General features: G+C 42.3%; 1 protein-coding gene across 3 annotated transcripts in view; it reads right to left on the minus strand.

Annotated features, from left to right (window-relative positions):
- The window catches only part of LOC105026305 (AT-rich interactive domain-containing protein 5B), an 85,624-nt gene that overhangs the window by 23,706 nt on the left and 47,408 nt on the right, over window positions 1-14,510 (minus strand). For all 3 annotated transcript variants that reach the window (XM_010897671.3, XM_020047597.2, XM_013134169.4), the window contains 2 exons: window positions 3,368-3,486; window positions 327-570 (listed from right to left, as the gene is read on the minus strand). In XM_010897671.3, the coding sequence (XP_010895973.2) occupies window positions 327-570; window positions 3,368-3,486 (363 nt within the window). The remainder of the gene's footprint in view (window positions 1-326; window positions 571-3,367; window positions 3,487-14,510) is intronic.

Consider the following 14,510-nt stretch of genomic DNA (forward strand, 5'->3'; position numbering starts at 1 on the left):
CTCCATGTCAGTCCTACTGGAGCCTCACACAAGGAGACTGAATGGCGCCAGGCTCTGCTCTCCCTTCAGTCAGGAGGAGCAGACAGCAGTGTTTATGGGCATTGTGTTATTGTTCTGTTTGTGGAACAGAGAGAGTCATGGCCTGGGGGAACCAGCAGAGACTGGAGGAGATTAAAGATGGTGTGTTTTATGATCTCTGAGGCACACACGCCACACCAGTAGATGTCTCCACGCTCCGCACAGCAAATGATCCCTGAACGTCGCAGAGCGGCTAGTTTAAGGGAGAACGGCACAAAGGTCAGTGAAGGATCCTGATGTCAACGTACTCTGTTTGAAGCCAAGGTAGGGGATCCTCTCTATTGGTGTCTTTCTCTCCTTCATGTACTGATACAAAGATACTAGGAAGGCCTGTTCATCTGCCCGACACTCCTCGCCTCCATCGCCTGGCCCTCCTTGAGTGTTCTCCTCTAATGAGGAGGACGAGGACGAGGAGGAGACCCTCTTACAGTTACTGGTGCTAGTACTGCCTTTAGGTCCTTTGGACACCGCAGCTTTGGACTCAGGCTTCACCTGCAAAACAGGAAGAACAATTTTTTAGAATGACATATAGAACAAAAATATTTAGAATGACATATAGAACAAAAATATTTAGAATGACATATAGAACAACAATATTTAGAATGACATATAGAACAACAATATTTAGTATGACATTTAGAACAACAATACTTTAGAATGACATATAGAACAACAATACTTTAGAATGATATATAGAACAACAATACTTTAGAATGACATATAGAACAACAATATTTAGTATGACATTTAGAACAACAATACTTTAGAATGACATATAGAACAACAATACTTTAGAATGATATATAGAACAACAATACTTTAGAATGACATATAGAACAACAATACTTTAGAATGACATAGAGAACATCTACAGTATGATCTCTACAATTACTTAAGAACATATAACACAAAGTCATCTATACTGAATAACTATACAATGACAGCTGGAGAACAGCACCTTGTTGCAATAGTTTCAATCTGCTCAGTCAGTAGGGAACTTATTCTACAGATCACACCAAAAGTAGCTGGTTCATATTGTCTTGTCTCAGGAAATGTTGGTAACAAGTTGACAACCTTTGTAAAATGGTCTGACGTCACTAACTCATAAACCTGGTGCTATACACACATACACACACACACACACACACAAACACACACACATACACACAACCTGGCCCACACACATCTGTTTACCATCTGCTATAGATCATCAACAACTCAATTTTCTATGAAGAGCTATCAAGGCCAGGAGGATATGATGAATGCAAACAAAATAACGGTGGAAATACGGTTTCACTTTCAATTAAATAAACAGAGCCACTTTGTTCTGCCATGAACAAGTTCTTTAGCGTAACTGTGGACTCCCTAAAGTATCCCTACGCACGCAGACCTTCATCTGATTATCATTTAGAACAGAGCGCTTTATTAGTGAGGTGAAATGATATTCTGGTACCGTAGTTGTCCAATGGACAGCATACTAAAGACATAATTACAGATGGAATATAACTAATGTGCACCTGTGAACCCAAATTCCTCCCACTCTGGTCCCGCCTCAACAACCACCTGGATCAGCCAATAGCCTATAGGCTTGGGTGCGGAAGGTTACATAAAACCATGCGTTAATTAGCAACTAAAACCATGCTTTAATTAATCTTAAGATGGCTAGGTGGGCCAACCGCACAACCCAGTACAATTGACCCAATGAAGTACTGTAGCTATCGGCAATGATTAGCTATAAGTTGACTAGTCGACGGACGGCCTCCTGTGAAGATACGATGAAGGCCGTTGCCCTATGAGTGTGAGCGGACCGGGAAAGGTTGGGGAGGAAAGGAGAGGAAAGAAAGAAATAGGTGGAAATAAATTAAAGCAGACGTTAGGAGGTTGAAGTCGCCCAAGTAATATGAGTAACGAGCCACAAATATTTACTTTATGGTGTACTACTTTTGACCACAGCCTATATTCTATCAGAGAAGCAGCCTGGACATGTATTTACAGTCCTCTACCAAGCTGGGATACTTGGTAGAGACTAGAGGACTTAAAGAAGGACACTAACTCTCCGTTCTAGTAGGCTGATCTTCTGTGTCTCCAGCTTCCATTCTAGTGCCTGTACTGCATGTCATCAGTCAAGGAGTCTGGCCTTCCAGCTGTCTTGAAATATGGACAGTATCTCACAAAAGTGAGTACACCCCTCACATTTTTGTAAATATTTGATTATATCCGTTCATGTGACAACAATGAGGAAATGACACTTTGCTACAATGTAAAGCAATGAGTGTACAGCTTGTATAACAGTGTAGATTTGCTGTCCCCTCAAAATAACACAACACACAGCCATTAATGTCTAAACTGCTGGCAACAAAAGTGAGTACACCCCTAAGTGAAAATGTCCAAAGAAGTTGTGTTTTTTCAGTTTTCAGATTAAACCAGTCTGTCAAATTGCTAACTCACATTTACATTTCCAAAAATTATAAATAAATACAACAACACAAACTATAAAATATCCCAACATTTTATAATTGGTGTTGGTCCAAAATGTTTCCTAGGTAACAGCAAAATGTTTCGTTTTGAATTTTTGTGCAATTTTTTGTCATAAAAATATTTGTAATTCCCCTCAAACAATGAGTAAGTCTAGCTGTAAATTCATAATTCCAGTTAAAAGTTTGGAATCTCTTAGTCAACGCTAGCGTTAGCTACTGGGCTTATAACCTCTTAATGTAGTGACAACTACTCTATAATCAGAAGAGATGATAAATAACAAGTCATATAATTATACCAGACATGCCCTCTTTGGTTTCCCTCATCAGTTTCAGTCACGCTGTGTGACGTCCTTGCCTTTTTTTTCTACTGTCTGTATGTATCTGTGTTGCACCTCTAGATAATTCAGCTGCTAAGCAAGTTGCTGAAACTTTTTTTTCTTTTTTACAGCTTGCAATAGTTATTTGGCTGCCTTTCCTGGCTCTCAGTAGAGTGCTTCACTACTGGTTTTGTAAGAGGTCTTGATGTGGCAAAGGTATCGGATTGCCTGTCCAAATAATTACCACACAGCTCAGACGCCCATCAATAGCACACAATACAAGACCTTTCACAGATCCCAAGTCAAGAGGCTGAGGCACAGCATACTGAATTGGGCCACGTCCACATAGGGTACCTCTGCCACCCCAGGTAACTCAAACAGGCAACAAAAAAGTATACAACATATCTGAAACAACACTGAGTAGCATAAAAGGGCTGGGTAGCTGAGGGTAGCAGAACACGCTAATGACGAGGCTAGCACCAGTGACTGCTGTACCTTGACAGGGGACTTGGCCTCTGTGCTGCATGTCTCCTTGCCTGCTGGTGCATTCTGTGAGTCCCTGCGCTGTGAGATGGACAGCTTCTTCTTCCTTGGCCGGCCCTTCAAGTTGGGAGCTAGAGGAAAGACAAACACTGGTTAAAACACAAAAAGACAACATACTGGTGTTAACTGGGAAAACACAAAGGTGTTAACACAGAGTAAAAAGACATGTGAGAACACACTGAGATACAACACACTAATGTTAACACACGCAGAGACAACATACAAGTGTTAACACAGAGACAACACTCTGGTGTTAACACACTGAGAGAGAAAATCCACAGTGTAGTCTCACACACACACACGCACACACACACACAGGGGGATTGTGGGGTGTCAACCAACAAACAAAGACAAACATTTATAAATCCAGAGGCGAGGACAGAGACTTAAAGCATTTTCTAAGTAGGAGGACAGGGCGGGACAGACACCCTGGTGTCAGCTACAGAAACAGAGAGGCTGCTGACAAACAACATGGTGAAATATAGGGAATATAAAATTTACCTAATTGAATAAACAGCAATTACGTTTTTGTTGTTGTCAAATTGTTTTGAACATTGGATCAATGCTAGAGGTAATTCATACAGCAGATACATCATTATAATGTGATCTGAAACAAACATGTTTTCCTCAAATTTAATTACACAATCCAAGTCTGATAGGGCAGCATCCAATATACATAATCTGAGGAACACAACTCATGAGTTATTGGGTCCTGGAGAATGTTGCATAAGAAGCGTCACATTCAGGCTGTTCTGCTGATGCATGGTTGTTGTCATACATTATCATACATTATCACCACCCCGCAGGGAAACCAATGACGTGATGCGTGACCAGCAACTTATCTAAGGGCCTAAACACACATTCATGCCAGGCTGTTGTCTAGAAAGTACGCAACATTCGTCTAGAAACGTCTTTTGGTAGCAGGTTAGGAGGGTTTTTTCAGCAGGTTAACAGTATTAACGCGGCATGTTGGGAGAATTATGTTAATGCAAGGAAAAGTGTTATGGTTAGCGAAAATGGAAAAAGGTTCACCATTCAAGGTCAATTTGATGTAGGCCATATTTTATCATTTCACAGGAGTGACTGTGAATCATGTTAAAACAAACTTTTCTTTTACCTTCTTGGTCATTTTACCCTCTCTCTGTTACTCTCACTGTATTTCTCTCTGTCTGTCTGTCTGTCTCACTCTCGGTCACTCTCTATTTCTCTCATTCTCTCTCTGCCTCTGTCTGCCTCTACTTTTTTCCTCTCTCTTTCGGTGTGTGTCTTTCTCTATATCTACTCATTTGGCCTGATAGCATCTTGGCCATTTATTAATAATGTTCAATTCCTAAGTGCAGGAGAGGATGGGGGAATCAACAGAGGATCATGTTTCACACGCATCCCCCCCCCCCCCCCCAGCCTATCCATAACCCATCACCTCCCACAGGGACTCTTTGTCTGACATTAAACCATCTACAAACTCAAGTCAGATTGACAGCAGCGAGCATCTGTTCAAACAAGTGGCCAATGAAGATCTGCCAGGGCCTTTGACCCAGAACCAGAGTCGTAACAGAAGCTTTAGACGGGCCTATCAGTGAGGTTTCCTGCGGAGCCAGGTGGTTGAACGGGGTTCAATGAGGTGAGACGGCAGCATTCCTGGTAGTGATGATTAAATCATGTGAAGGTTAGAAGGAGCCCAAGGGTAACACCTTCCTGCTCGTTCTGTTGCCGGATGACTCAACAAACAGAACCATGGAGCTGAACGTACGGGATTAACTGACACTGCACAGGTCAATATACTGCATTAAAATACCCAGTGACCTTTTTTTTCACGGGCTTCCACAACTGCAGGAGAAATAAGTGAACAACCAAATTAAATCGCCGTCTTTTGCACCGAAAAATATGTTTATGTAAAGCATTTAGTCGCCGTGGCAACAGCAACCTTTTTTTTTTACTCTGAGCCTCGGTGACAAATACGTTATAACCAGCCTATAGAGACCTGAGAAAGGGAACCAGGGCTGAGCCCTAAATCAGACCCTATTCTTTAACCAGCACTAGTCCTGACCTGGGCTGGTTGTAAAAGCAGTGCAATGAATAGGGAGTGGGGCACCAATTTGGACTTAGTCAGGGCTGTTCTGGGAAGAAGAAAAGCCGCTCTCTCAAATATCAGTTTGTCTTTGTCTGGGAGATTAATGTTGTTTCACAGTTCCCCTGTTATGGAAATATCACAAGGTTATTATATACTGTACATACGCTGCGCCACACGGCAGAGGACAATGATTTGAATTCCAGAGTGATGTGTAATGAATTACTCATGATTACTGAAGTACATTAGAAGCTCGATTCTCCACGCTTGTTTTGCTTTGAGAGTGTCTTTTGTGTGAGAACATTCTCTCCATTCTTTAAACAGACACATTTCAAAGAGACCGGATCCATTTTAATATGATGTTTACAATCTAGCCAGATATTAAAAAAGGTTCTGCAGGGAAAACGATCAAACCAGTCACAGCTATGGACCAAACATCTGTCAGTGTGCTGCAACCATATCAAATCAGACTGTGAAATCAGTGAGTGAGACAAAAAAAGACTGACAGAGAGTGTCTCAGGGGGAGATGGGATATGAACATTTCCATTCACTCCATTGAACAAATATAAACAGACATATTTGAACTTTGACCTGCTGTGAGAGAGTCACTAGTCAGTGCAGTGTGATAATGGCCTGGTTAACTATAGTAAGAAGACTCTTTGGTCACTGATTCTACAGGCCTTTTTTTTACTCACAAGTACAAACAGGGAACTGCAGATTGACATGCATAGACCTGGCAGTACAATAACAATCAAGCTAACACCAAGCCTACTACCTAGTTACTCCACTAAACAATCCTACTACACCACTACACTACAACACTACACTACTACAGCATTACTCTACAACACTTTAGTACTACAACACTACACTACAACACTATAACACTACTCCACTACACTCTAACACCTTATAACATTATATTGCTATACAACTACACTACAACACTACACTACTACACAAATACTACTACAGTACAACACAAACACAACAACTTGGTGCCACTACAACTCTACAGTACAAAACAACACTATACCACTACTACAACAAAACTAAATCACTACAACACTACACTACTACGACAAGACCACAATCTCTATAATGATTTTACCAAAGAAAGAATGTCACTGAAGAGCATGAATATACAGAAGGCTTTATTTGAAAATGTTCAATGTTGTCCTTCAGAAATTCAGTGACGCTGTACACACTCAGAAAACAAAAACACATCAATTTAACAAATCACTGAAAAAAAATAAACAAAGGAGTGGTTTTTATTGTTTGTGACCAAATGTTTTAATTTTGTTTTACTCACTCAACTTGAGTTTTGCGTCTTTTGTAGTGAGTTGGGGCTTAGCATTTGGATTGTGTTGCAAAAGCTTTGAGAAATGAGTAAGTGTATTGCAAAGAGGAACAATGCTGCTCTGCTCATTAAATTATAATGGGGATCAACTGGACCCCAGTTTCATTAAAAGTATCTTAGCAACCAAGAAAAAATGTACCAGAGGGCCTTTCCAACAAATGTTCTCTCTCTCTCTACTGTTCCCTCTATTCCCCTCTCTCCCTTCCTCAATTTCTCTCATTCTCTCTCTCCTCTCGCTCCCCCTCTCTCGCTGTGTTGCCGTCCCTTCTCTTCATCTCCCCCCTCTATTACTTCTCCACCTTTTAATCTGCTCTTTCTCTCCCATCTCCTCCCCCCTTCTCCTTGTCCTCACTTCTCTCCCTCTCTTTAACTGTCTGTTTTGAGGAGCCCAGAGAAGCAGGTGAGAGCTAAAATAACTCAAATGTAAATGTGGCCACACAGAACACAGTATTTTAGTATAGCTGAACAGGAGAACAAAGAAGAAAAAAAACAGAGCTCTGAATAGATAAAAAAAAGGCAGCTCTGAAATGGCTGAAACCACCCTAACATCCACCTCTGCCTCTTCTTTCTGTTCTCTCGCTGTCTCCCTCCTGGTTTCAGGTAACATGCTTAGCAGAGCCCACTGTTAACCACCAAGGCATTACAATCTTTTCTTTCCAACAGTTGTTTAGATTTTCCTCTCCTTATCTTGTGATTCCCAGAATGTTATTTTGTATCACAGAATCTCAATACGTCTCAGTAGACAAAATGAAATGAGTAGCTTCAAAACGGCCTTCTCTGTTCTCCCTCTCTCATTCTCTCTATGCATTTTCTCTTTCGGCTGTTTTTCTCTCTTCTATTCTCTGCTCTTATCTCTTTTCCTCTTTCTCCTTTCCTACGTAACTCCTCTCCATTCATTTCTTCCCTCCTCCTATCACAATTCCTGTTCTCCTCTTTCGTCTACTGTATGTAGTGCTCTATGTGGAAATACTTAATCGTATCCTGTATCTCTTAACAGAATCCATCCCATTTGTGTCTCTCAAAATAACTATAATGATTAATGTGCCCGAGAGCTGAGCAATTGATTTAGCACAAATTGCATTTCTTATCCACGTATTTTGTATTTCAAGTGGTGCAGCTTAAGTTAATGAACAACTCAAGCGTAAGTACATCTGAAGTAGACACAGGTTACATATTTCCATCCGTATGTTTTGCTGTATTGTCTGCATACTCGGCTTCACTATTTGATTTCCAGTGGTAGGACTCCAGCAGTGTGATAACCAGCATACCAATGTCTCCCAGCCCTGATCAATGCAGCCCTCTACTCTTCTGAAGACTTCATTTATAATGCAGAAACATTTCTCTAATGTCAGACAATGTTTCATCTAACCATCCTGTTTCATTAACAGCCTCTTGTCCACATTATTCAGCCGACCAATTAATTACAACCAGCCGCTCCCCACTGGGCGCTTGAACGGCATTCAGATATAACATCTCTATTCCGTCCATAGTAAATGAAAAGCATTGGCTTCCAGATTTGCCATTGATTTCATGATTGGGTTTGATGATGTAGCAACCCAATACGTTGGATGGACCTACGCTCCAGTGAATGACAAACCAGCACCAGCAGACATGATGTTAATATACTGATTTCGCCAACAAGAAATATATGGGCATCTCTACATCAGATGACCTCCAGCCAAAGGTCATACCACCTGGCCATCTGACACACTCAGCACATTCCCTAGTACCCTATTCCATATATAGAACACTACTTTACACCACAGCCTACAGCAGCCTATTCCATATACAGTACAGTACTGTACACCAGAGCACCATGGGACCCCCAGGGAAGCCCCCAAGACTCATAGCCCTCTCTACAGAGTATCTCCAGACCATCAGCCTACATCCTTATCCCGGCTGCAGCTCGTGGAGCCCTGGCACAAGATAGGGACAATCTAGAGCTGAGGTGGATCATGTGAATCCATCAATGTGACAGGAATATCCTATCAATGAGTTACAGCAGAGAGAGAGAGAGGATGTGTCACTACAGATCTGTCCTCCAGCCCGTCTCCCTCCCTCTCTGTCCCTCTCTTTCTCCATTCCTCTCTCCCTCCTCCTCCTTCCCTCTCTTTCTCCATTCCTCTCTCCCTCCCTCTCTGTCCCTCTCTTTCTCCATTCCTCTCTCCCTCCCTCTCTGTCCCTCTCTTTCTCCATTCCTCTCTCCCTCCCTCTCTGTCCCTCTCTTTCTCCATTCCTCTCTCCCTCCTCCTCCTTCCCTCTCTTTCTCCTTTCCTCTCTCCCTCCTCCTCCTTCCCTCTCTTTCCGTTCCTCTCTGCTCATCACGCTCTGTCTCCACTCTCCACTCCTCTCTCCTTCCCTATGTATTTTCCCTAGATCACTTTCTCCACCTCACTCTCACAATCCCTCTCTAACTCCCTCCCTCTTTCTCACCCTCGCTGTGATTTAATATAGTTCTACTATAGACCAGATGGCGTATCGAGGCGCAGAAGGAGGAGAACATACAGCATGAATAAATGATATGGTCCTGGCTAAATAATGCTGCGTGCTACTAAACTAACCCCCATCTGATCCGAAACAGCAACTGTTCCATCTCTTCATCTCAGATCGCAGGGCCAACTCACGACAATGTACGAAACATCGTCAGGATTCCTTGCGACCCGGTAACGTTTCAGTTTCACAATACGAACAGATCGCTTGAACAACCAGCCAGTGACGCCCACAGTAGCGGTTTCACACCCTACTCCTGGTACAGTTGACTACTGGAGGGCCCTACTTAGGGAAGAGGGTGGCGTTTGGGAGTCCTCCAGAGTGTCCTACTAGGGTTGATGCAGCAGCAGTAATGTGGCGCTGACGTGGAGCTCAAGGTCATGCTAATTTAGTACAGTCGCTCTGCAGCAGTGCAGGCAGTAGTTAAGACACACACACACACATGCGCGTGCGTGCGTGAGGAAGTTGTGTACAGCGCCTGCTTTTGTTACATTGGTGTGTCCTGGTCTGTGGGCCCTCTGTGTGTGTGTGTGTGTTCCATGTGAGTTCTGTGCGCGTTGTTTGGGCTCTCTTTGAGTGTTTATGTCCCATTGTGTTGTGTGTGTGTGTGTTTCTATGTGCCCACTGTGCATTTCTGCTGAACGCAGAGTCAGCCGTAACTCACACAGCTTTGCTATGGCAGTCCGCTCTTCCTGGAATTCATCACATGACTTATTCATATCTATACCTTTATATTTAACATCAATCCAACGTATATTTGACACAGGGACCTCTGCCTGCTATAATATTCACCTGAGATATATGGACAGAGACAATGGCTGTTGTCACTAGTCAGATAAAATACCATAAATACCATATGTCAGGGAGGCCTTTTTCCATCTACTTCTGCTCAGTTTACATGAAGCTGTGTCTAATGTCTATTTAATGATTAGTTAATAATAGCTGCACCCAGGCACTCTGTGTTGCGTCGTGACTAAGCCATTAGCCATGGTTTATTGGCCATACCCCACACTCCCATGTGTCTAGTCCTTAATTGTATCCTAACATCATAATGTTTTGCACGGAATCCAACTAGTGATCATTATGAAGAGAAGCAACACAGTGTAAAAACGGCAGGTCAACAACAACTCGTAAGTGTCGGGGCGGCACCAGGTTCTACTGAGGGAGCAACAAAACGACTGACTGATCTAATTCTCCTGTCCTCTGTTCCCGTTCCATATTGGCCCGGCACTCCATGGACAGATTATTACAGTCATCCCGTATTATTAACTCATGAATAACTGCCATTTGATCATTACCTAACGGAAATACATGCCTCTCTCTCTCTCCCTGTCATTCTCTCTGGCTCTCTCTCATTCCACTTCTCTTCTCGCTCTATTTCACTTCTGCCACACTCCCGTGCCCACCCTAGTCCTCTATTCTCTGTAAAGTATAAAAACGACATTTCATTCTGTAATGTAACACTTGTTAGTAGAATGCTGTTATTTAAAAGATAAGGACGTGAATAAATGCTGGCTTGCTGGAGGAATGTATTGAATTATTTATAGCTACAGTACATGCAGTGGAGGGACGTGTCGCTCCGACAGATGTACGCCCTCTGGTGGCCCAGCCTTGAATAGCCGTGCTCCGTAAGGTTATATGGTACTCAGAGGCTGTTTTACCATGCTCTTCAGTCTCTGCAAGACTGTGATGACCTCATATAAACATGCAATTCACACTAAAACAAATTCCCACTTTAATGAAAAACTACCTTTGGAGAGCAATTATCTTCTTCCGGTAAAAGATCATCAGAACAGAACAAGATCCCATAGTCTGCACCAATTGGCAACTGCTCTGGAGGATTCAAACCCATATTTCACTCTGCTTCGACACTCCGCTCTAAAGCAATTTGCATTGTATTGTTGTATTGCCACAGATGAGAATACCAGTATTTATAATGTGGATTCCACCCACAGGTGCAATCAGCCTGCCTTTCCTATATGAGTAATCTAAGATGTATTGTCCAGCTGTGACATAAAACACTGTATTACTGTCTGTAAAATGTCATGCTAGTCATACTGTGTTTCCAAAACTTCAGAAATCAACATGAAAAGTCATTATGTATGGAACAGATCTGCTCCCCAACCCTGTAAACAGCTATTACATGTAATATAATTCAGTCAGCTATAAGTGGTATAGTAATTCAGTCAGCTATAAATGGTATAGTAATTCAGTCAGCTATAAATGGTATAGTAACTCAGTCAGCTATTAGTGGTATAGAAATTCAGTCAGCTATAAGTGTTACACAAATTTAATCAGCTATAAGTGGTATATCAATTCAGTCAGCTGTAAATGGTATTAAAAAAATCTGTCTGCTCTAGCACATATTAATTCAGACAGGTATAAATGATATAATAAACCAGTCTGCTCTAGCACATATATTAATTCAGACAGGTATAAATGGTATAATAAACCAGTCTGCTCTGGCACATATATTAATTCAGACAGGTATAAATGGTATAATAAACCAGTCTGCTCTAGCACATATATTAATTCAGACAGGTATAAATGGTATAATAAACCAGTCTGCTCTGGCACATATATTAATTCAGACAGGTATAAATTGTATAATAAACCAGTCTGCTCTAGCACATATATTAATTCAGACAGGTATAAATGATATAATAAACCAGTCTGCTCTAGCACATATATTAATTCAGACAGGTATAAATGGTATAATAAACCAGTCTGCCCTATATATTAATTCAGTCAGCTGTAAGTGGTACACAGATATATGTCATTTATTTAATTATCTTTAGGATTTGTATATGATTTATCATGAGGCATTAACAAGTGTCTACTTCACACACACGCACACACGTGCACCCGCAAGAACGCATACACGTGCGTGAACGGTAGGACACTACTAAGGAAATAGGGCAGTATTTGGGAAACAGACGGGGTTCATTTGGATGGGGCGATGGCACCAGCAGGAGCTCTGGAACAGATCCATGGAAGGGGACCCTAGTAGGATTTAGGACAAATCCCCAGACAAATGAACTGTCGTCAGTTAACAACAGATGCAGTGTAATCTGATCAATGGGGTCTATTTGGTATATATCCCATAATACGGCCAGTAGATCTTTATGCTAATTTAGAATGTCACTGAGCTTGGAGGTGGAGCCAAAAGCCAGTGGGTGGAGCCACATCTGTTGTTGTCATCGCTCTGTTGTGCACTTGTGCAATTGGGCTGTACTCTGCTGGCAATACTCTGCCCTCATTCAGGGTGGTGGCGGTTGGTGGGTGTCCCTTTGGTTGATGCCTGGCAATGTGGGTGGATTGATTTCCTGCCTGTTGGGCCCTGTCCGGGGCCTCCCCCAAATAGGACCACAGTGTCACCGGAACCCCCTGCCTCAGTCCCAAGGTCTTACACTGCTATATTATTGCGCTGGGGGAGTAGGGTCAGTTCTCCTTCTCCACTATAAATCCTTGTAGATATAAGGATAATGCATTTTCTAAATTTTGTTGTCCCTGTCCTTGTCCATATGGTCAGGATTCCGAGTTTAAATAGACTCTGGACTCAGCCCACATGCATTTATTAATTTTTACAATTTGTACTCTTAATATGTTCACCTGGCACAGCCAGAAGAGGACTAGTCACCCTTTGTTCACCCTAGCCTGGGTCCTCTCTAGGTTTCTTCCTAAATATCGAACTTCTTAGGGAGTTTTTCCTAGCCACTGAAATTCAACACTACTGTTGTTTGCTCCTTGGGGTTTAAGGCCGGGTGTTTTGTAAAAGCACTTTGTGACAACTGCTGATGTAAAAAGGGCTTTATAAATACATTTGATTGATTGATTTATTGAACTCCCAACCCTCAAATACAGAAGGCCAGTTTTCTCTGTGGCAGTGATTTTACAGCTGAGTGGTCGTTCTGATACAGCGCTACAGCTGGCCAAAGATCCTGCCGTCTCTGTTGATGCTTCATGTGTTGGACAGTCAGTGAAGCTAACAGTTATATTAACAAAGGGGTATTAACACTTCCACTGCTACAGATATGAATGACACCCGCGGCTGTTTGCGTTCCAGCCACACACAAAAATGTATCTGCAGTAGATGCCAATGTTTTTAATATACGGATTCATATTTTCCATATGACTGATTAAATGCCATAAATAAATACACCAGCAAACAAACCAATAAACATGCATTTGGATGCTCATAAACAACATTGTCCAATATAGAAGCTATGCTGTTAATCCCCATGAATATTTAAAAGTGTCCTCCAATATTAAAATGACTGCAATAATCTGTGCAGGAATAATCAAGCCATAGTGTGGTAAATCTATCAAAATAAATGGCATGATATCCTTTGGGAGGAAAGAAACATGGTGGAGGATTTACATGAGAATAGCTGATGTAACTACATTAACTCTAGCATAGTGTTAGAGTAATCCACCTTATGGAGAGGGGGAGGAGAAGGGGGGGAGGAGAAGAGGAGAGGGGGAGGAGAAGGATGAGAGGAGGGGGAGAGGAGGTGAGGGGAGGGCAGGGTAGCCTAGTAGACAAGAGCATGGGACCGGTAAACAAAAGGTGAAAAACCCCGCAGTTCTGACCCTCAACCAGGCCTTGATTGTCGTGAGGCCAGATGAGATTGGAGGTGTGGCCTTGCAAGACTACTCAGCAGTAAACCCTAGTTTCTCCCAGGCCGCTGGAAATAAGAATAGCTTCCGAGCATACTAACCTATTCTGTGAATAAAAAGAGGAAGGGTAAGAAGTGAAGAGGAGGAGCCTAGTGAACACTACAGGCGGCCTCGCAGACCAAGATTAAGCCTGGTCTAGGACTAAAAAAACAAGCTCAGTTGAGTTTTCCATTGAACTTGAGTTTTTAGTCCTAGACTAGGCTCAATCCCGTTTGTCTGTGAAACTGGCCCATTGACTACTGATCCACCAGGACTGAGAAAACTGAAATAACTAGTTTGTGTACTGGACCTGACCCGGCTAGTTAGGTATTGGGCCTGACAACTAGTTGAGATGTACTGGGCATGACCCCAACCCTGTTCTCTCAGTCTGTGTTGCAGTGGTACCATGGGACCCTGTTCTATCAGTCTGTGTTGTAGTGTTACCATGGACCCTGTTCTGTCAATCTGTGTTGCAGTGGTACCATGGACACTGTGTTGTCAGTCTGTTTGTAATAGTA

The sequence above is a fragment of the Esox lucius genome, chromosome 6, assembly GCF_011004845.1.
Source record: "Esox lucius isolate fEsoLuc1 chromosome 6, fEsoLuc1.pri, whole genome shotgun sequence".
NCBI classification, from domain to species: domain Eukaryota; kingdom Metazoa; phylum Chordata; class Actinopteri; order Esociformes; family Esocidae; genus Esox; species Esox lucius.